At 43.7% G+C, this 21,364-nt stretch overlaps 1 protein-coding gene across 2 annotated transcripts in view; it reads left to right on the top strand.

Moving 5' to 3' along the window:
• Window positions 1-21,364, top strand: part of si:dkey-250l23.4 (E3 ubiquitin-protein ligase RNF180) — a 171,603-nt gene that overhangs the window by 130,365 nt on the left and 19,874 nt on the right. For both annotated transcript variants that reach the window (XM_038791010.1, XM_038791011.1), the window contains 2 exons: window positions 1,805-2,033; window positions 7,424-7,549. In XM_038791010.1, the coding sequence (XP_038646938.1) occupies window positions 1,805-2,033; window positions 7,424-7,549 (355 nt within the window). The remainder of the gene's footprint in view (window positions 1-1,804; window positions 2,034-7,423; window positions 7,550-21,364) is intronic.

Consider the following 21,364-nt stretch of genomic DNA (forward strand, 5'->3'; position numbering starts at 1 on the left):
GAAAGTTGATTCTTCGCCCACACACCAAACGCGATTTCGGCGAGTGGCTGCGGAGAATCCAGCACATGATTCCTGTAACACAGTGGGGAGGAGAATGGACTAGTGCAGGCATTTTATAATTTAAATTGCAGAACATAACTGCAGATACAAGAGCTGATTATGATTCCCCTTCAAGCAAATAGTAAAACAAAAAAAATCCTATAAGTAACCAGATCAAAACAATCGCTTTGCATATGTGATAAAGCACTGTTGCTTGAATGCTTCATGCATACATTGTGCAGCCATCTCTTTTAACTTTAGTCGGCCTTCATAACTGTTCTGTCGCTTGTTCCGAAGAATTTATTTCCTCGTTTGTTCCCGTGAGCAATGTATTAAGAAGTAAGCATTTTTACCATTAGTAGCTCGTCATTCTTTCTACACAGCAATTTTCTTCCATGTTCTTGGGATAAGGATGATATTGGCAAGGCTGTGTTTGAGTTACTAAATAGGTGGTGGAGTAATGCCCTCTGTCCCAGAAGTTACAACTTTGTTCAGGCAATTTCTTTCAATGAAACCTCAAGACTCTGTTCACTGACTAGAACATTTCTAGGAGCATCAGCCATGCTGCCCATTAAGTTAGCCTACAAAATGGGCAGCATGGTGGCACAGTGGTTAGCACTGCTGCCTTATGGCGCCAAGGTCCCAGGTTCAATCCAGGCTGTGGGTCACTGTCCATGTGGAGTTTGCACATTCTCCCCATGTTTGCGTGTGTTTCACCCCCACAACCCAAAGATATGCAGGATAGATGGATTGGCCACGCTAAATTGTCGTTTGATAGGAAAAAATGAATTGGGTACTCTAAATTTATTTTTTTTAAAGTTAGCTTCCAAAAATAATGCTGCTCGCCTTTAGGAGTGTACTAGTCCATCAAAGCTGGTGTACTTCTGACTCTTTACCATTACCCTTCTCGAATAAATATAAATTTTTTCTTTGCGCAAAAACACCACAGGAAATCATTTCAATCTATTTCAATTGGCAATATCGCAAAGAAAACAGGCATCTGTTCAACCAGAAAAGGTGCATATGATGGGAGTCTGATCCCAGAACCATATTTGAATGTTTTAAGTTGTCCATGTGACTTCAAGGTTGAAATTAATTCATTAAATTTAGCACATACAGGAGAGTTCAAATTGTTGAGTCAGCACATCTTCTCCTGTGCTCATTTGCATCTTCCATGACCCCAGGTCTGAGTTTGGTCTTGTACGCCTGGTAAACACACGTACTCCTTTAAATAGGGGTGTGCTGTCTTGATGGTTCTTAATCAGTAAATCAAAATGGGCGGCACGGTAGCACAATGGTTAGCGCTGTTGCTTCACAGCGCCAGGGACCCGGGCTCGATTCCCGGCTTGGGTCACTGTCTGTGCGGAGTTTGCACGTTCTCCCCGTGTCTGCGTGGGATTCCTCCTGGTGCTCTAGTTTACTCCCACAAGTCTCGAAAGACGTACTTGTTAAGTGAATTGGACACTCTGAATTCACCCTTGGTGTATCCGAACAAGTGGCCGGTGTGTGGCGAATTGGGGCTTTTCACAGTAACTTCATTGCAGTGTTAATGCAAGCCTATTTGTATCAATAATAAAGATTATTATTAAGATACAATTTAAGCCTAATTTTTCTAATCGTATCTTGTGCATTCAGTAGGGCTGCATGCTATTCAGCCCACTCTTGATGGGATCTTATTTTCAGTCGTTATTTTTATTTTCATGGCTCTTAGTGTATAAAGAAAGATCTCTGTACATTGTGTTTAAAATGTTTTTTTGTCTTTCAGACTTCCAGTTCAAATCTGACCACTTCAGGTGATGAAGATGAAATCAAGTGGAAGAAGGAAGGCTACATTTGTGCTGTTTGTCTGGATATATTTTTCAGTCCCTATATGTGTTATCCTTGTCATCACATCTTTTGTGAGCCCTGTCTTCGGACTCTTGCAAAGGACAACCCTACGAATACACCATGTCCTTTGTGTCGCACCGCCATCACAAGAGTCTTTTTTCAAACAGGTATAAAATAGAAGTGGTATTCTGAGAAGTGTCTTCTGTGAGTTAAATACTTTCATAAATATGTTTTCAAATCAGATTTGTCAATATTACGCTCTTGCCAGAAGGTCAGTAGCACCAATGGCACAAATAAGTGTTTATACCTTTTTGCCAACAGTGGGAGAAACCCCACAGAAATTGTATCAACTTGTCTTTTTCTGAACATGAATGAAGTAGAATAGATATAGGTGCTGAAAATCCTCAGAACTGATCCACTGCAAAGAGTGGACTGTCACTGCTCTTGACCCTGAACACTCTGTTGGAGTTGGTGTTTGTATCATTTGACCTTGCCCTGTGGACTGCCACCTGTGCTACCGGGGTGTATCTTGGACACTTGCCAACAGTGGAGATAGAAGAAACAACACTGGCAAGTAATTGGATCTATGGACAGTGCTACCATGAGGATAATTTGTTAAAAGCTGGGCCCCCTGTACCCATTTGGCACCTCAGCATTGCCATTGGAGACGAGGATTTTCAACCCTATCGTGTTTTGGGGGAATATTTGATCCAAATACATCCATTAAAAAGAATACTTTACCATATAATCAAATAATTTCCTTTATAAACTAAACACACAAAAAACATAATTTATTCAGAAGCAATGTTTACCAAAACTTAAATTTGTGCACCTTATCATACTTATGCCATGGGCAATGACTTAAATTTAATATTGTGCTACTGACCTTTCGGGGGGATTTCCTGAGCAACCCCCCACGTGTTTCGTGGAATTTCTGGCCCTGCTGTTGTCAACAGGGTTTCCCGTTGAATGCATCTCTCGCTGCCAGGAAACCCATGGCAGGGATGCACCGTCGGCAGGACCAGAGTCCTGCCGGTGTGAGCTGCCAGATAATACCGACCTTTATTGCCTGCTTAACTATTCACAAAATTACCTCTATTGAGGAATTGCAGTTTTTTCCAGTTAGTAATTGACAACACCTAATTCAAGCAGTTAAAAAATGATTGTCTGACTATTCATTTCAATCATAATGTAAATATCCGCTGGGGATAAGAGTTAAGAGTTCTATTTGATATTCAGTTAGTGATATTATTCAGTCTACATCCTATAAGCAGTTAGTATGTGACATTACAGTAGTTCCCACCATAAACCTGAATTTGACATGTTCATATCTTAAAATCTTTGTGCCACAAATATGTATATCTGATTGATTAGAACCTTAAGTATGAGTCGGTGGGAGTATGTTTTTGTTTGTCTGTTCGTTTTAACAATTATACACCAAAGCCACGCCAACAGAAGTTTGAAATGAAATGTACTTTGAGAAGAAGTATGAGAAGAGGCAATATGAATTAAATGATACAACTGTAAAGGAGGTGCATGAACAGAAACACCTGGAAGTTTAACTACAAAGTGGCAGCATCATTCTGAAGCTGTTCCTTTTTTAGAAATATTTTTATTCCAATATGGATATATCAATTACAAAAAAAACCCAAAATACAATCCTCTCTAATTTGAGGTTTTTTTCTTACTTTCATTAAACCTTTCCCTTTTCCCTCCCCCCTATCCCATCTCCCCTACCCCCTCCCTTTACCTGTTGGCAACAAATAAATCTGTAACGAGAGAGAAGAACGGAACAGCAGCTTCCATCTTGTCCAGAATTCCCCATCTGAGCCATAAAGCTGTTTTTCAAGAAAAAAATGAGATCCTGAGCTTTATAAACAGAATGTATATAGTACAAAAGCAATAAAGTTGTGCTAAAGCTGCATAATCACTGCTCAGACCTTAACCAGAGTTTTATGTGCAGTTCTGGGCACCACATTTTAAGAAGGATATCCAGGCCTGGGAAACGGGTCCAGAGGCGATTGACCAGGATTAAACCAAGGGTGTGAGGCACAGTTATGTAGAGAAACTAAAGAAGCTGATTACTCTGTGACGAGATTTGGGAAAATGGGCATGAGATTGAGGAGAAATGTAATAATGTTCAAAATTATAAGGGGTTCTGAGGCAATACCTAAGGAGAAATTGTTTCCTCTTGAGGGTAAGTCAGTAACCAGGAAGCTATCATTTAAGATATTTGGCAAAAGAACCACAGGAAATTAGGACAAATTATTTTACGAATCTAGTTGTTATGATCTGGATGCACTACTTGAAAGACAGCAGATTATGTAGTAACGTTCAGAAGGGCACGGTGTATACACATTAAAGAAAATAAATTGCATGGCTAGGGGAAAGAGTGAGAAACTGGGCTAATTAGATAGCTCCTTCAAAGAACTGGCACAGGTAAATTCAGCCAAATGGCCTACTCCTGTACTATATGATTCTATGACTTGAAAATTGAATAGGGCTGGTATAGCAACATATAAAACAACTTGTACTGTTGCCTCCGATATAGGCCGCATGCAAACTTCAATGTGTATGATAATTGCTTGCAGGCAGCATTAACCGCACTGCTGAATGGTTGCATGCTTCAGGGAGCCAAAGCTGTGCAACGCTAGTACCACTTAAAGTTGGCCTACGCTACGTAAAGCCATGCTGCACACATTGTGACAGCGCATTATGGCTGGAGGCGGTATTGGAACTGGTTGCAGAAGAGTGTGATGAATACTGAATTATGGTGCAACGGCAGTGCGCCCATGTTCTGTGACTCTTCACTAGAGGCCTTGGTAGAAGAGATGGACGGGCAGAAAGAGGTCATCTATCTACAAGGGTCTAGGACGTAATTCAAAGAAACTGTGCAAAGGCAGTGGAAGCCAGATAGCTCCAGTGGTCAGTGCTAGGAGTGTGGCCCCAAGGACGTGGATGTAAAGCATGGTCTCACAGTGTTTAGCGCTGCTGCTTCACAGCACTAGAGACCCGGGGTTAATTCCGACCCTGGGTGACTGTGTGGAGTTTGCACATTCTCCCCATGTGTTTGCGTGGGATTCCTCCGAGTGCTCCGGTTTCTTCCCACAGTCCAAAGATGTGCAGGTTAGGTGGATTGACCATGCTAAATTGCCTCCATGTCCAAAGGTTAATTGGGTTTCATGATTATGGGGATAGGGTGGAGGATTGGGCCTAGGTAGGGTGAGTTTTCAGAGGGTCGGTGCAGACTCGATGGGCCGAATAGCCTTCTGAACTGTGTAGGTATTCTGTGATTCTATAAATTCAGTGATTCCAGCTCAGTGGTCAAGGCTAGTGAATTAATCTTCAAATGCTATATCCCTCCTACTGCACCTACAGCCTCATTCTCAATTCACCAGACCTCCTCCTCCCCTCCTACCAACAGTTTTTAGCTGTACCAACAGATACCTAACATTCATAGTTTCACCTCTCACTCGCACGTTTAGCACTGCTACAAACCTCTACGAAGACCTCACATGGCTGTTCAAGGTCTATAAGCCCATATTTAAATATCAGATTCTATTAACTACACCACTAACCTCACAAAATGCTCAATACATTGTTTCATCACACGCCTACCCATAAACTCTATCAATTACAACCTGTAGCTAATTTTCATAGCTTCACCTCACCCTCACACACACAGCAGTGCTGCAAACCTCACCCACATTTTGCAGCTTCCACGCTGTCAGCAATTAATGACAGCCACATCACTCAAAACGTTGAACTACAGTCTGGCACACTTCCATCTCTTTTACAAGACAAGATGGCACATAACCTGAGGTAGCAACACCTAACCGGCAAGAGACAGACTCGGCTTCAAGTCCTTGCCCCCATGCCAGGAGATGGTATTCACCTTCATCGGAGTGGCCATGGCTAGCAACAGAGCTGAAAGCGTTGATGGTTGAATGCTTATACCTAATCCACCTCCCTACCTCCCCCCTTCTGATTTTCAAACTGCAGATGTTGCTATTTTACCTGAGCCGCCCCCCCCCCCCCCCCCCCCCCCCCCCCCCCCTTCCAAGAGCATGAAGAATTTGGCATCAACCTGGCACAGATCTTGGAGCCCTTGGCCTCCACTTCCACACTGGAGACAAACTCCATGAGAACTCTGGGGAGATATGCTCTCCAGCTGAGAGCTCTTTCCCCCCCCCCCCCTTCCAGCATCTGGACCTGTTTTATGTCACCTCCTTATTCTCCCTGTCATTCTGTAGTTTGTGGTGATTGCAAACTAATATATCCATAACTAGGAGAGAACGTGTTTTGGCTTCTGTGAAATCCTTGCAGCACAGCCAAGGTGTTTATTGACTTCACTACAACATTACATGCAGATTAACATCAGAACCTGCCTATTCTGCATACTTCCCGTAATTGCTCCCTGAGCATGTGCGAACAGACTTGCCAAAATGGTATTTGACACCGGGGGATAGGCTTTTCCACGCAACCTACTGCTTGTTTCGCAAATGTGGAGGCAGCCCACCATTAGCCGGAAGCAGGATCTTTTGGTCCCGCCATTGCCAATAGGATTTCCCATTGAATGCACCCCTCAGTGCTGTGAAACCCGCGACGGGGGTGCGCCGTTGGTGGGACTGGAATATTCCACCCATGTGAATGGCCAGGAAGTTCTTGCCTGAATGTGTGTGCATGCAGTGTGGATGGCATTTTGGAGGCAAAACCGTAGTCCCAGCACTGAGAAACCTGTCGTGACAGAACTAAATATCATAATCTATGTTTAGATAGTGACAATGTAAGGTAATCAAAGCAAAAACAGGAACTTTAACTTTATTTTATTGAGAGTAGCCATTAAATAATTTAATTAAATTATTGGAGAATCTGTTCATTACTTTTTTCTCCTCTTGAAGTACTTGATTACTAGTTGCGCACAGTTGCGCATTCACCATTTCAAATTGTCCATTATTCACGAATTACCCTAGATAATGAATTTCAGCAGGTGTCTTAACCATGGCGGGCCATCCCAGTCGAACCTAGTCCTGTCTGCTTCGAATATTAATTTCACTTTCACTCTCAACAGATGTCAGTGAATAGTTACAAGAAGTGTGAAACACGGCTGCATTTCCCCCTCGAACCTTGGGGTACTGTGGCCACCTGCAGTGACTTAACCACCACCCAGCTGTGATTCGGCAACTGAACATAAACTAGAAATTGAACTTGAAATCTATATTTCTCAGCTACTGGCTGCTTTAACTATCCAAGTCATTGATGAAGCTCTAAAAGAAATTTAAACTATTTTAGTAGCCTTCCTCTTTCTTCCACAATATTCCTCCAAAGCTAGTCAATACTTGGAGAATAGCCTAGATGCTCCCTTTTATTTTCCCTTCCTATCAGTTGGGAAATGGCTTCCCTTCACCATGCAACTCTCCATAGCAGCATAATTGAGGCTGAGGACTCTGTGACATTTTAATTAACACTGACTCTACTTCAGAGGTTGACATTTACACATACCTAACTCTTAATTAACAGAAACTTTTAATATCCTTTATTCTATTCTGCTTTACAGAGTTGAATAATACGATGAAACATTTATTCTCTGAGGAGTATTTAGCCAGAAGACAAAGCTTTCAAAAAGCAAGCTGTGCAAAGTGGCCATTACCTAGCTGCAGGAGATTGTTCAGAATCTTGGGAGGTAAGAGCTTCAGATATTTGCAAATAATAACTTCCGCTCTAATCGCTGTTTAGAACTAATTTCTGAAGTTTTATATTTCAAAAGATATGGGGCAAATCTTTAATACAAAGCCTTCCGAATTAAAAGTTTTTAAAATGACCTATGCCTTATTGTTACTTGGTCTAATGTTTAGTTGTAGACTGCAAATGGATATTGTACCACAGCGACAACTTTTTCTGTATATTACCTTTGACGTCCAAATAATACACCCCAATGTACTTGACAGGAACATTTTAAAGCAAAGTGTGATACAAAGTCATGTAAGGAGATATTAGGCTGAACTTTCATGGTGACTCCAAGGACCTTTAAAATTGGTGGTTGGGACCTGGATTTGGAAGTCATGTCCCCATTTCTGACACATCCTATGTTCATCGGTGGGAAGTGGGGGAATGACGGGGGAAGGGAGGCGGGACATGACTCCCACATAGGGGAAACCTGAACTCAGCAGTGTCAATTGAATTCAGTGCTGAAGTTCTGAGTTCAAACAGACCCCATTTCACTGTAGCAAAGGCCTTAGCTCATAGTCTGGAAGTTATAAATCTTTGGAGAGGTGAATAATATTTGTAGAACTGTCAAGATATCAGTTGATTTAATGGTCAGCTCTATAAGAATTGAGGAAAAACTGCATGCCTGCATCTGTGACGGTTGGAAAAAAAACCTGCTTCAATATCTGTTTGTTGACATCTTAAGTGCTATCGTTATTATTGCTTAACTGCTTTCCACAACTGATAATTATCTGCATATGGGGTTGGTTCATAGATTGAGAGCTCAGAGGTAATTAAAGGATTTTGATGTGGGGTCTGGCAGCACCGGTAGAGAGAGAATGAGTTAACATTTTGAGTCTTCTTTGGAAGGGATATTAGATTCAGCATGCCTCCTGAGGTCTGCCTACAAAGGATTCCACGTGAGTTGGCATGGAGAGTGTAAGGACAAAGGTGGTGAGTTGGCACCAAGTTGGCATAAGCCCTATAAGGAGCCATTAGGAAAAGTGTGGGGGAGGCATAGGTTGGCATGCAGGATATGAGAGGCGATTGGAGGTGGATGGGGAACGTAAGTTGGCATGAGTTGCCATGTATGGAGAGTGGGTAGGTGGTGAAAAGTGAGGGCTAGGGGCCATAATATTTAAGAAAACAACTGGGACGAAGACTGAGAACACTACGGTGTTATTTTTAAACAACCCTCCTTGGCACTCAGCTCCTGTGGCCACCAGGACTGCATCCCGCATCTGTCACCCGCACTCCCCAACAAAGAGAAAGTTTGTGCCATTCGGGACAGTTTTTCCTGAGGTGCAAGCACAGAGCTGGGAAATATCCCGACTCAAATGCCCATGTTGGGAGTCCATTAGGTCAGATCATTAAAAAGCTTGAGCAACAAGGTTTTAATGATTACCTTAAAGGAGGAAAGTGGGAAGCGAGGCAGAAAGCCCTAGGGAGGATATTCCAGAATGGAGCCTGGATAACTGATCGCTGAGTAATTTTAAAGTTAGGGATGCTCAGAGGTTGAAATTAGATGAGGATGGATATCTCTCAGGAGATTATTCGGATAAGGGGGTGGATGACATCTGGTAAGGAAATGGAGGGATTTGAAAACAAGAATGAGAATTTCAAAATCAACGTGTTCCTCGACCTGAAGCATATGTGTCAGTGAGCCCAGGGGTACAGGTGAATGGGAATGGGTGCTAGTTAAGACGGGGGCAGTAGATGATCTCAAGTTTATGGTGGATAGAATGAGGAAGACTAGCCAGACGTACTTTGAAATAATCAAGCCTAGAGGTGCTAAAGGCATAAATGAGTGTGGCAGATAAGCTGAGATGGGTGAAACCAGATACTGTTACGGAGGTGGAAATAAGTGGTCTTACTGATAGTCAACAGGAGCTCATCACGAGGTCAAAGATGATGCACCACGATTATGATCAAACTGGTTTATTCTCCGACTGTTGCCAAGGAGAGGCTTGGAGTCAGTAGCTAGGGAACGGAGTTTGGAGAGGGGATTGAAACCTGTGGGCAAGAGCTTCCAAGGAGTGGCAATCATAGTTGAGTAGTTAGTCCGCTCCTTTTTATTTATCAGAGTTGGGAGGTAGATGCTAAATATTTCTTGCTCAACCTTTCGACTGGGGCCTCCTCAAATGTGAGACATACTGGCTTCTGGTATTCTTCAGCACAGAGCAGCAATGGCCGGGGGAAATGAGTCAAGTCATCATTTTATGGCACTAGTTGCCTTTGTTTAAATATTCCAGCCACTTTGAGAAGCCAGGGAGAAGTGGGTGAGGGACAAGGGTGGTCGGTGGAGCGGATAGCATGGATCGGCAGGGTAGGCTCGATCCGGGGATCAAGGGTGTGATAGGATGAGATGATGGTTGGGTGTAGGATGGATTGAGGGGCAGTGGAGGAGGAGGTGGAGGATAGTTGGGGCGGGGGGGGGGTGGGGGGGAAGAGGGGTTTGGGTTGATCATTGAGGGGTGGGGAGGGAACATTTCGTCAGCACTATAGTTATTCAGAACTTGGGTTTGGTTTTAATATAAAATCCTTCTAACATTTCTTGGTAGCTATTCTGCTGAGGGAGTCAGTGCCATCCAATGTCTCAGTTAAAAAATGGATGATCAGATAGCCCAATGCACGGTAATTGTCCATTAGATGTTTGAACTTCCGAGGCAATTCCCCAGGTCTTCCTTCTGGGGTTCCTCCTGGATAAAACCTCTCCCAAACCTGGGAAACGGAAGGTCAGGCTAATTATTTTCGTCTTCACAATTAATTGGAGGAAGTTTCTGCCTAACTGATATGGGATGTCAGATAAGTGATCCAATGATTTAATAACAATAGATTTAGATTAGATTTAGATTTATTGTCACGTGTGCCGAGGTACAGTGAAAAGTATTGTTCTGCGTACAGTTCAGTCAGATCGTACCATATATGAAAAACATAGGACATATGATCGATACACAAAGTTAATACATAGACATCGGGTAAAGCATATGGAGTGTAGTACTACACAGTAGAGAAGATGTGTGGAGAGATCAGTTTAGTCCATGAGAGGGCCATTTGGGAGTCTGGTAGCAGCGGGGAAAAAGCTGTTTTTGAGTCTGTCAGTCTATTATTTTGAGTCTATTTTGTATCACCTGCCTAATGAAAGATGTTGGAAGAGAGAATAACCCGGATTGGAGGGCCCTTTAATTTTGCTGCCCGCTTTCACCAGGCAGCGGGAGGTATAGACAGAGTCAATGGATGGGAGGCAGGTTCGCGTGACGGACTGGGCTGTGTTCGTGACTCTCTGTAGTTTCTTCTGGTCTTGGGCTGACCAGTTGTCGTACCAGGCTGTGGTGCAACCAGGTAGGATGCTTTCTATGGTGCACCTGTAAAAATTGGTAAGATTCAAAGTGGACATGCCGAATTTCCTTAGTTTCCTGCGGAAGTATAGGCATTGTTGTGCTCTCTTGGTCGTAGCATCAACATGAGTGGACCAGGACAGATTGTTGGTGATGTGTACTCTTAGAAATTTGAAGCTGCCAGCCAACTCCACCATTGATGCATACATGGGTGTGTATGACACTTCACTTCCTGAAGTTGATGACCAGCTCCTTAGTTTTGCTGACATTGACCAAGAGATTGTTGTTGTTGCACCATGCCACGAGGTTCTGTATCTCCCTTCTATACTCTGACTCATCGTTGTTGAGATCCAGTCCACTACGGTTGTCATCAGCAAATTTGTAGATAGAGTTGGAACCTAAGTTTGCCCCTCAGTTGTGTGTGTGAATAAGGAGTATAGTCGGGGTCTAAGTATGCAGCTTTGCGGGGCCCCGGTATTAAGGACGATCGTGGTGTTGAGGACGATCGTGGTGTCGAGGACGACCGAGGTGTCGAGGACGACCGAGGTGTCGAGGACGACCGAGGTGTCGAGGACGACCGAGGTGTCGAGGACGACCGAGGTGTCGAGGACGACCGAGGTGTCGAGGACGACCGAGGTGTCGAGGACGACCGAGGTGTCGAGGACGACCGAGGTGTCGAGGACGACCGAGGTGTCGAGGACGACCGAGGTGTCGAGGACGACCGAGGTGTCGAGGACGACCGAGGTGTCGAGGACGACCGAGGTGTCGAGGACGACCGAGGTGTCGAGGACGACCGAGGTGTCGAGGACGACTGAGGTGTCGAGGACGACCGCGGTGTCGAGGACGACCGTGGTGTCACCCACCAGTTGGTCTCTGCACAATCTGAGTCCACGGCCAGGTACTCCGTCGGGACCCGTTGTTTTTCGTGGGTTCACTTTCAAAAAGGCTGATCTGACATCTGATGCATGGTAGCACAGTGGTTAGCACTGTTGCTCCAGGATTACCGGTTTGATCCCAGCTTCGGTCACTGTCTGTGTGGAGTCTGCACGTTCTCCCTGTGTCTGTGTGGGTTTCCTCCGGGTGCTCCGGTTTCCTCCCACAAGTCCCGAAAGATGTACTATTAGGTAATTTGGACATTCTGAATTCTCCCTCATTGTACCCAAACAAGCGCCAGAATGTGGCGACTAGGGGATTTTCACAGTAACTTCATTTGTGTTAATGTAAGCCTACTTGTGACAATAAAGATTATTATTATTATGCTGTGGCGGTAGGTATGGGTATGCCCGAGGCTGTTGGGCAGCTGACAACGACTCGCTGGTTTCCTGCTCGAAACGCGGAAGGAATGCATAGAGTTCAACATGGAGGGGCATTCTGTTGCCAGAAATTCTACTCTGCTTTGCATCGTAGCCCATTATGTTGTTTAGGCCTTGCCACAACCGACGAGAGTACATGTCGTTAGTCTGTGACGCTAGCATAGTCTGGTGTTGTCTCTTGGTGTCCCTGATGGCTTTGGAGGTCGTACATAGATTTCTTGTATAGGTCAGGGTCACCTGTCTTGAACGCCTCAGACCTGGACTTCAGTAGGGAATGAATCTCTCGATTAAACCATGGTTTCCGGTTGGGGAACGCACATACTACCTTATTTTGGCACGCAATCTTTGATACACTTACTGATGAAGTCTGTGACAGTGGTGGCATAACTAGTTTCGGTTGACCGCTGAGTCCTTGATTATGGACCAGTCCACTGAGTCCAGCAGTTGGTAAGGAGCTCTTCCATTGCCTTGAACCAGCATTACACAACCTTCTAAACCGGACTCTCCCACTTAAATTTCTGCTTGAATGCCGGGAGAAGGAGCACCGTCTTGTCATCTAATTTTCTGAGTGCGGTTGGGGATGGATCGCTAGGCACCCTTGAAGTTTGTGTAGCAGTTATCAAGGATGCTGAGGCCCCTGGTGGGATGGGAGATGTGTTGGTGGAGTTTTGACAGTACACTCTTGATGATGGCCTGGTTGAAGATCCCGGCCACAATGAACAAGGACTCCGGATATTCTATTTCATTGTTATTTATGCCGGTGTATAATGCATCAAGCGCCTTCTTCATTTCCGCCTGGGGTGGGATGTAGACCACCATGATGGTGGCAGGAGGAGTCAAGAGGAGTGGTGGTGAGATAGCACTGGATGTGTGCTGCTTTCAAATAATGTCACCGAGGGGTAGCATATGGATGAGAAATGGGATAGAGCTAAGGATAGATCCATGGAGTACATTAGCGATTAAAAGGCGACAACGTATTCAAGGAAATAAATGCGAAATATTGCGGATGCTGGAAATCTGAAATAAAAACAGAAAAAAATGGATAAACTCAGCAGGCCTGGAGGGAGAAACGGAGTTAATGCTTCAAGTCGATACGACCCTTTTACTCTCAGTTTTGTTGTTCACCTTTGTTGGGATAATGAACAGCTTCAGCATACAGGAGCATGGCTCAATAGTGCCTTAGATGAGCAAGTTAGATTTGGCGACGGATGGCTAAACCAGTTGTCTACCATATCCTTTTAATTCTGCGCCCCTAAGACTTCGTGGCACTTGCTTGCTGACTCTCAGTTTGAGTTCCACCAGGATCATTTCCTGACCTTATTCTAGCCTTTGTTTAAATGAACAAAAGGGCTGAATGTGAAGGGTGGGGTGAGAGTTACTACCTTTGGTGTCAAGACAGTATTTGACTGAGTGTGGCATTAAGGAGCCCTAGTAAAACCGGAGTCAATGAGAATCAGGGGGGAAACTCGATGCTGGCTGTAGTGATATTAGCAGAAAGGAAAATGTTTTTTGCTGTTGGAGATCAATCAGTTCTAGGACATCAATGCACAAATTCCTCAGGGTAGTGTCCTAGGCCGATTCACCTTCAGGTGCTTCATCAATGACCTCTCCTCCACAAGATCAAAAGTGCGTATGTCACTGATGACTGCACAATGTTCAGAACCATTCATGGCTCTTCAGACACTGAACAAGTCCATCCAATAAAACCTGGACAATATCCAGGCTTGGCTGACAAGTGGGAAGTAACATTTGCAGCCACAAGTGCCAGGCAATGACCAACTCCACAAGCAAGAATGTAACCATTGCCCCATAACATTCAATGGCATTACCGTTGTTGAATTCCCTAAAATCAATAACCTGGACATTATCATTGACCAGAAGCCGAATTGGACTCGTAATATAGAAACCATGGCTACCAGAGCAGGTCAAAAGCTAGAAATCCTGTAGCAAGCAAATCACTGTGATTCTCAAAACCAGTCCACAAACAACAAGGCACAAGCCAGGAATGTGATGGGATATTATCCACGTGCCTGGCTGAATGCAGCTCCAACAATACATAAGAAGCTTGACACCGTCCAGAAAAAAGCATCCGCCCTGATTGGCATCCCATCTACAAACAGTCACTCCCTCCACCACCGAAGCACCGTGGCAGCAATGTGTACCATGTACAAGGTGCACTGCAGGAACTCACCAAGCCTCCTTAGACAGCACCTTCCAAACCCATGTCCATCTTGAAGGACAAGTGCAGCAGATACATGGGAACACCATCAGTTGCAAGTTAACCCTCCAAGTCACTTACCATCCTGACTTGGAAACATATCAATGATCCTTCACTGTCACTGGATCAAAACCCTGGGACTCCTCCCCAACAGCACTGTGGGTGTACCTACACCACGTGGACTGCAGCGGTTCAAGGAAGCATCTCATCACCGCCAAGGGCAATTAGTGATGGGCAATAAAGGCTGGCCACATCACAAGAATGAATTTTTAAAAAAGGAATGTCATATCAAGGGAACAATCAGTGTGTGAGAGAGAATAACCGTTTGATTGGGAACAAGTGCATCAAAAGTGGAACAAATCTGTAGTTACAGAATTCTACTACAACTTACATTATTTGGGGGCTTTAACATAAAACATCCAAAGGATGCTTCATGAGCAATAGCAAACAGAATTTCAAACTGAATCAGCTGAGGAAATATTCAGACAGATAAGCAAAAATTTGGTCAAATAAGTAGATTTTAAGGAGTGTCTTAAAGGTTGAAAATGCTCAAGAGGCCAGAATTGGAGCAACACTGGGGATTCGAAAGCTGGAGAAGATCAGAAATATAAGGAGAGGTGGGCTGCAATTTTGAAAACTAGAATGGAAATTTAAAATCAAGTTTTTGCTTAGCATATGGCAATGTAGGTCAGGGAGTACAGGAGTGATGGTTGAATGGGAGCAGGGTCAGCAAAGTTTTGGATGTGTCTAACTGTTATGGAGGGTGGAAGATCTGAATCTGATTAGGTGTAGTCGAGTCTAGAGGTAACAAAGGCATTGCTGAGTGTTTTGGCAACAGATAAGCAACGCAGGTGGATAGTTTTAAAGTGGAAGGTGGTCTTAGTGATAGCACGGATGTGTAGTTGGAAGCCCATCTTGGGTTCAAATACGACACCAAGATATGAAAGAGCCTGGCTAAACTAAATGATGGCAGGGAAGGTGCGGTAGACCAAAGAGTAGAAAAAAGGCAAGCCAGAAGGGTATTATTATAAAAAATGATAAACAGACCATGACAGGAATTGAGAGAGTGTATAAATCTAAGATAAATCAGCAGATAATGCAGGAGGTTACAAAAAATAACAAAAGGACAAAACTAAAGGTTCTGGGCTGGATTCTTTGCCAACGGGATGATCCGTTTTGCTGGCAGCCCGGGGGGTTTGTCGACAGCGTGGGCTGCCCCACAAAGAGAAACCCCATTGAACAGCTGGCGAAGTGGAGCATCCCGCTGGCATGCTGAACCAGAAATCTGGCACAGCGGGGCAGAGAATCCAGCCTTAAGTATCAGAATGCACAAAACATTAAAAAAAACACAAATAGAAATAAATAAGTATGATCTGATAGCCATTACAGAGACATGGCTACAAGAGGACATAGATTGTGAACTGCACATTGAGCGATAAGTGACATTTAGGAAGGACAGGAAGCCAGGAAACATTGGAGGATTGGCTCTATTATTTAATGATGGCATTAGCACAATAGAGAGGGATGACCTAAATTCAGGGAATCCAGATGTGGAAGTGGTTTGAAAAGAGATGAGAAACAGTAAAGGTAAGAAGTTACTTGTGGAAGTGGCATATAGGCCCCCTAACAGTACACAGACTGTAGGACAGAGTACAAAAGAAGAAGTAGTGGGAACTTATCCAGAAAGAATGGTGACAATCGGGCCTATTAATCTACATCTATACTGGAAAAATCAGATGGGCAAAGGTAGCTGAGGTGAGGGGTTCATGGAATGTTTCTTAAAACAGCACGTTCTAGTGCCACCTGGAGAGCAGGCTAGACTAGACCTGGTATAGTGCAATGAGATAGGATGAATTAATTACCTTATAGTGAAGGTCCCTTTAGGTAGCAGCGATCATAATATGATTGAATTTTGCATTCAATTTGAGCTAAAGGAGTAGGTCTAAGAGTGGTATTTTAAACATAAGTATGGGCAATTATTAGCGTATAACATAAGAACATAAGAACTAGGAGCAGGAGTAGGCCATCCGGCCCCTCGAGCCTGCTCCGCCATTCAATGAGATCATGGCTGATCTTTTGCGGACTCAGCTCCATTTTCCGGCCTGAACACCATAACCCTTGATCCCTTTTTTCTTTAAAAAAACTATCTTTACCTTAAAAGCATTTAATGAAGGAGCCTCAACTGCTTCACTGGGCAAGGAATTCCATAGATTCACAACCCTTTGGGTGAAGAAGTTCCTCCTAAACTCAGTCCTAAATCTACTTCCCCTTATTTTGAGGCTATGCCCCCTAGTTCTGCTTTCACCCGCCAGTGGAAACAACCTGCCCGCATCTATCCTATCTATTCCCTTCATAATTTTAAATGTTTCTATAAGATCCCCCCTCATCCTTCTAAATTCCAACGAGTACAGTCCCAGTCTACTCAACGTCTCCTCGTAATCCATCCCTTCAGCTCTGGGATTAACCTCGTGAATCTCCCCTGCACACCCTCCAGTGCCAGTACGTCCTTTCTCAAGTAAGGAGACCAAAACTGAACACAATACTCCAGGGGTGGCCTCACTAACACCTTATACAATTGCAGCATAACCTCTCTAGTCTTAAACTCCATTCCTGTAGCAATGAAGGACAAAATTCCATTTGCCTTCTTAATCACCTGTAAACCAACTTTCTGTGACTCATGCACTAGCACACCCAGGTCTCTCTGCACAGCAGCATGCTTTAATATTTTATTGTTTAAATAATAATCCCGTTTGCTGTTATTCCTACCAAAATGGATAACCTCACATTTGTCAACATTGTATTCCATTTGCCAGACCCTAGCCCATTCACTTAACCTATCCAAATCCCTCTGCAGACTTCCAGTATCCTCTGCACTTTTTGCTTTACCACTCATCTTAGTGTCATCTGCAAACATGGACACATTGCCCTTGGTCCCCAACTCTAAATCATCTATGTAGATTGTGAACAATTGTGGGCCCAACACGGATCCCTGAGGGACACCACTAGCTACTGATCATGAACCAGAGAAGCACCCATTAATCCCCACTCTTTGCTTTCTATTAATTAACCAATCCTCTATCCATGCTACTACTTTACCCTTAATGCCATGCATCTTTATCTTATGCAGCAGCCTTTTGTGTGGCACCTTTTCAAAAGCTTTCTGGAAATCCAGATATACCACATCCATTGGCTCCCCGTTATCTACTGCACTGATAATGTCCTCAAAAAATTCCACTAAATTAGTTAGGCACAACCTGCCCTTTATGAACCCCTGCTGTGTCTGCCCAATGGGACAATTTCTATCCAGATGCCTCGCTATTTCTTCCTTGATGATAGATTCCAGCATCTTCCTTACTACCGATGTTAAGCTCACTGGCCTATAATTTCCTGCTCTCTGTCTACCTCCTTTTTTAAACAGTGGTGTCATGTTTGCTAATTTCCAATCCACTGGGACCACCCCAGAGTCTAGTGAATTTTGGTAAATCGTCACTAGTGCATCTGCAATTTCCCTAGCCATCTCTTTTAGCACTCTGGGATGCATTCCATCAGGGCCAGGAGACTTGTCTACTTTTAGCCCCATTAGCTTGCCCATCACTACCTCCTTAGTGATAACAATCCTCTCAAGGTCCTCACCTGTCATAGCCTCATTTCTATCAGTTGCTGGTATGTTATTTGTGTCTTACACTGTGAAGACCGACCCAAAAAACCTGTTCAGTTCCTCAGCCATTTCCTCATCTCCCATTATTAAAACTCCCTTCTCATCCTCTAAAGGACCAATATTTACCTTAGCCACTTTTTTTTGCTTTATATATTTGTAAAAACTTTTGCTGTTTGCTGTTAACTAAAATGGTCTAGCAAATTAGGGGATTGGTAAAGAGATGCAGTGGTAGTCATTTAAAGGTACATTTCAAAATACACAAGAGATGCATTCCGTCAAGAAAGAAAAATTCCAAGGGGGGATTCACGGATTGTCATAGATTATCATAGAATTTACAGTGCAGAAGGAGGCCATTCGGCCCATCGAGTCTGCACCAGCTCTTGGAAAGAGCACCCTACCCAAGGTCAACACCTCCACCCTATCCCAGTAACCCCACCCAACACTAAGGGCAATTTTGGACACTAAGGGCAATTTATCATGGCCAATCCACCTAACCTGCACATCTCTGGACTGTGGGAGGAAACCGGAGCACCCGGAGGAAACCCACGCAGACACGGGGAGGATGTGCAGACTCCGCACAGACAGTGACCCTATCCGGGAATCGAACCTGGGACCCTGGAGCTGTGAAGCAATTGTGCTAACCACAATGCTACCGTGCTGCCCTTTGTGGTTAACTAAAAAATATTAAAGGTAGTGTCAAACTCAAAGCAAAAAATATATAACTGCACAACGATGGTAGCAGGTCTGAAAATTGATCAGAATATAATAAACAGAGGGCAGCACGGTGGCCTAGCGGTTAGCACAACCGCCTCACGGCGCTGAGGTCCCAGGTTCGATCCCGGCTCTGGGTCACTGTCCATGTGGAGTTTGCACATTCTCCCCGTGTCTGCGTGGGTTTCGCCCCCACAACCCAAAAATGTGCAGAGTAGGTGGATTGGCCATTCTAAATTGCCCCTTAATTGGAAAAAATAATTGGGTAATCTAAATTTTTTTAAAAATAAGTAAATAATAATAAACAGCATAATGACTAAAAGATTATTAAGGATGGAAAAGTTATAGTCGGAGAGAAAGGTGGCCATAAATATAAAGACAGTTAGTAAGAGTTTCTATAGATGGTGAAAGAGTTAAAGTGAGTATTGGCCCTGATGGACTTCATTCTAGGATCTCCAAAGAAGTAGGGAGTGAGATGGTCGGTGTTTTAATATTCCAAAATTGATCTGGTGTAGTTAGCACTGCTGCTTCACAGAACCAAGGATCTGGGTTCAATCCCGGCCCCGGGTCACTGTCCATATGGAGTTTGCACATTCTCCCTGTGTCTGCGGGAGTCTCACCCCCACAACCCAAAGATGTGCGGAGTAGGTAGTTTGGCCATGCTAAATTGCCCCTTAGTTGGATTTTTTTTTTTCAAATATTCCAAAATTCCCTTTATTCGCATGCTCATATGGTTCAGCCTAAGACCATTACCAGGAAGAGGGACGGAGTTGATGGCTAAGGTAGAAAGGTTTTTTGATTCAAACTTGTTGTGGTTCAATGTTTTTTTCAGCAAAAACCTGTATTTTACTCTCTTTATATGTTAAATAAAATTGGAGATGTATCTGAATCGGTGTCCCAGAACACCAGATCAACTGAGTGAATGTTGTAATATCAGGAGGTCTGAGCATGCACCAATAAAAGGGCCTCTGCATTTTTCCTCCAAACTTGGGAGAATCTACACAAATGCTGTGTTCATTCCTGTTCTCATGCTTCACAGAGGCCACACATTTTATTTGAGACAAAGCAAGCTGTCTGAAAGCATACTTTTTGAAGAATGGCTAAAGATTAACCATTATATGCTGCTAACTTTTACCTGAGGATCATTTTGTCTTGTGCTTCAACTGAGAAAGGACAGATTGCATTCTTTTTATGACAGCAAGCTCTGAGGCAATGACCTGTGCCCTTCGTATAATAAGCTAATTAGAGCGGTTATTCAGTATAACCATGGTAATTTGTGCCTCGTACTGTGCTAGTGACAAAATATTGATGATTGCATGATGAAATCCATGGAGAGAGAAGAGGAATTAAATAATTAGATAGTGCTCAGAAACATCATTATTTCCTAATAATTGATTACATACTGCCATTCAATAAAAGTATGAGAATTTTGCCACAGTTGTTAATCCTTCAGTGTGTAGGCCCATAGATGCCCTTCCAATAGCTCTCCCAAAACACTCCCTGCGCTAAGGAAAAGATTATGGCCTGAGTGATAGGGAAATTTCATGAACTGTGTAAAAGCCTCAAGTTGGTAATTGCAGTTATCAACAAAAGTAACCTTTAGGATGCCTCAACCAATGAAAATATGTGAACAATTCAAAAAACTTAAATGACTGATTTTCAAAGGTATAATTTTTATTTAGTTCTACTCTTTGAACCAATGGCAAAGAAATACATGTGAGCATACCGTTCTGGGCAGCACGGTAGCATAGTGGTTAGCATCAACGCTTCACAGCTCCAGGGTCCCAGGTTCGGTTCCCGGCTGGGTCACTGTCTGTGCGGAGTCTGCACGTCCTCCCCGTGTGTGCGTGGGTTTCCTCCGGGTGCTCCGGTTTCCTCCCACAGTCCAAAGATGTGCGGGTTAGGTAGATTGGCCATGCTAAATTGCCCGTAGTGTCCTAAAAAGTAAGGTTAAGGGGGAGTTGTTGGGTTACGGGTATAGGGTGGATACGTGAGTTTGGGTAGGGTGATCATTGCTCGGCACAACATCGAGGGCTGAAGGGCCTGTTCTGTGCTGTACTGTTCTAAATTCTAAATTCATACAGTTAGGAGCAAAGCAACCCATTTTGAGCTTTCTGCTATTCTATAAGCTCATGACCAATCTGATCCACATTCCTGCCTACTGTCGATAATCTTCACCCCTTTACTTATCAAGAATGGATGGGTTAGGCATATAAATAGAAAAGATTATGGAGATGGCACATTGCTGCAAATCACAACTGGTGAGATGTAGAGTAAAAAGCCAGAATATAAGCTGAGTTGAACCACTGCAGTTGGTATGGTGTAGATACTCTTACAGTGCTGTTGATGGCGAGTCCCGGGATTTTCACCACTAATCAATAAAGTCACAACAACAGAGGACACTGGAAAGACTCAGCATGTCTACCAGCATCTATCAGGAGAGGAATAGAGTTAAAATTTTAAGACCATAGACTCTTCGCCAGAACAGAAATGAGGGAGAATGTAGAAGGTGCAAGAAAAAGTAGCAACTTTAAGAACAAAAGGCATATGGCCT

This window comes from Scyliorhinus canicula, chromosome 3 (assembly GCF_902713615.1).
Source record: "Scyliorhinus canicula chromosome 3, sScyCan1.1, whole genome shotgun sequence".
In the NCBI taxonomy this organism is placed as follows: Eukaryota; Metazoa; Chordata; class Chondrichthyes; order Carcharhiniformes; family Scyliorhinidae; genus Scyliorhinus; species Scyliorhinus canicula.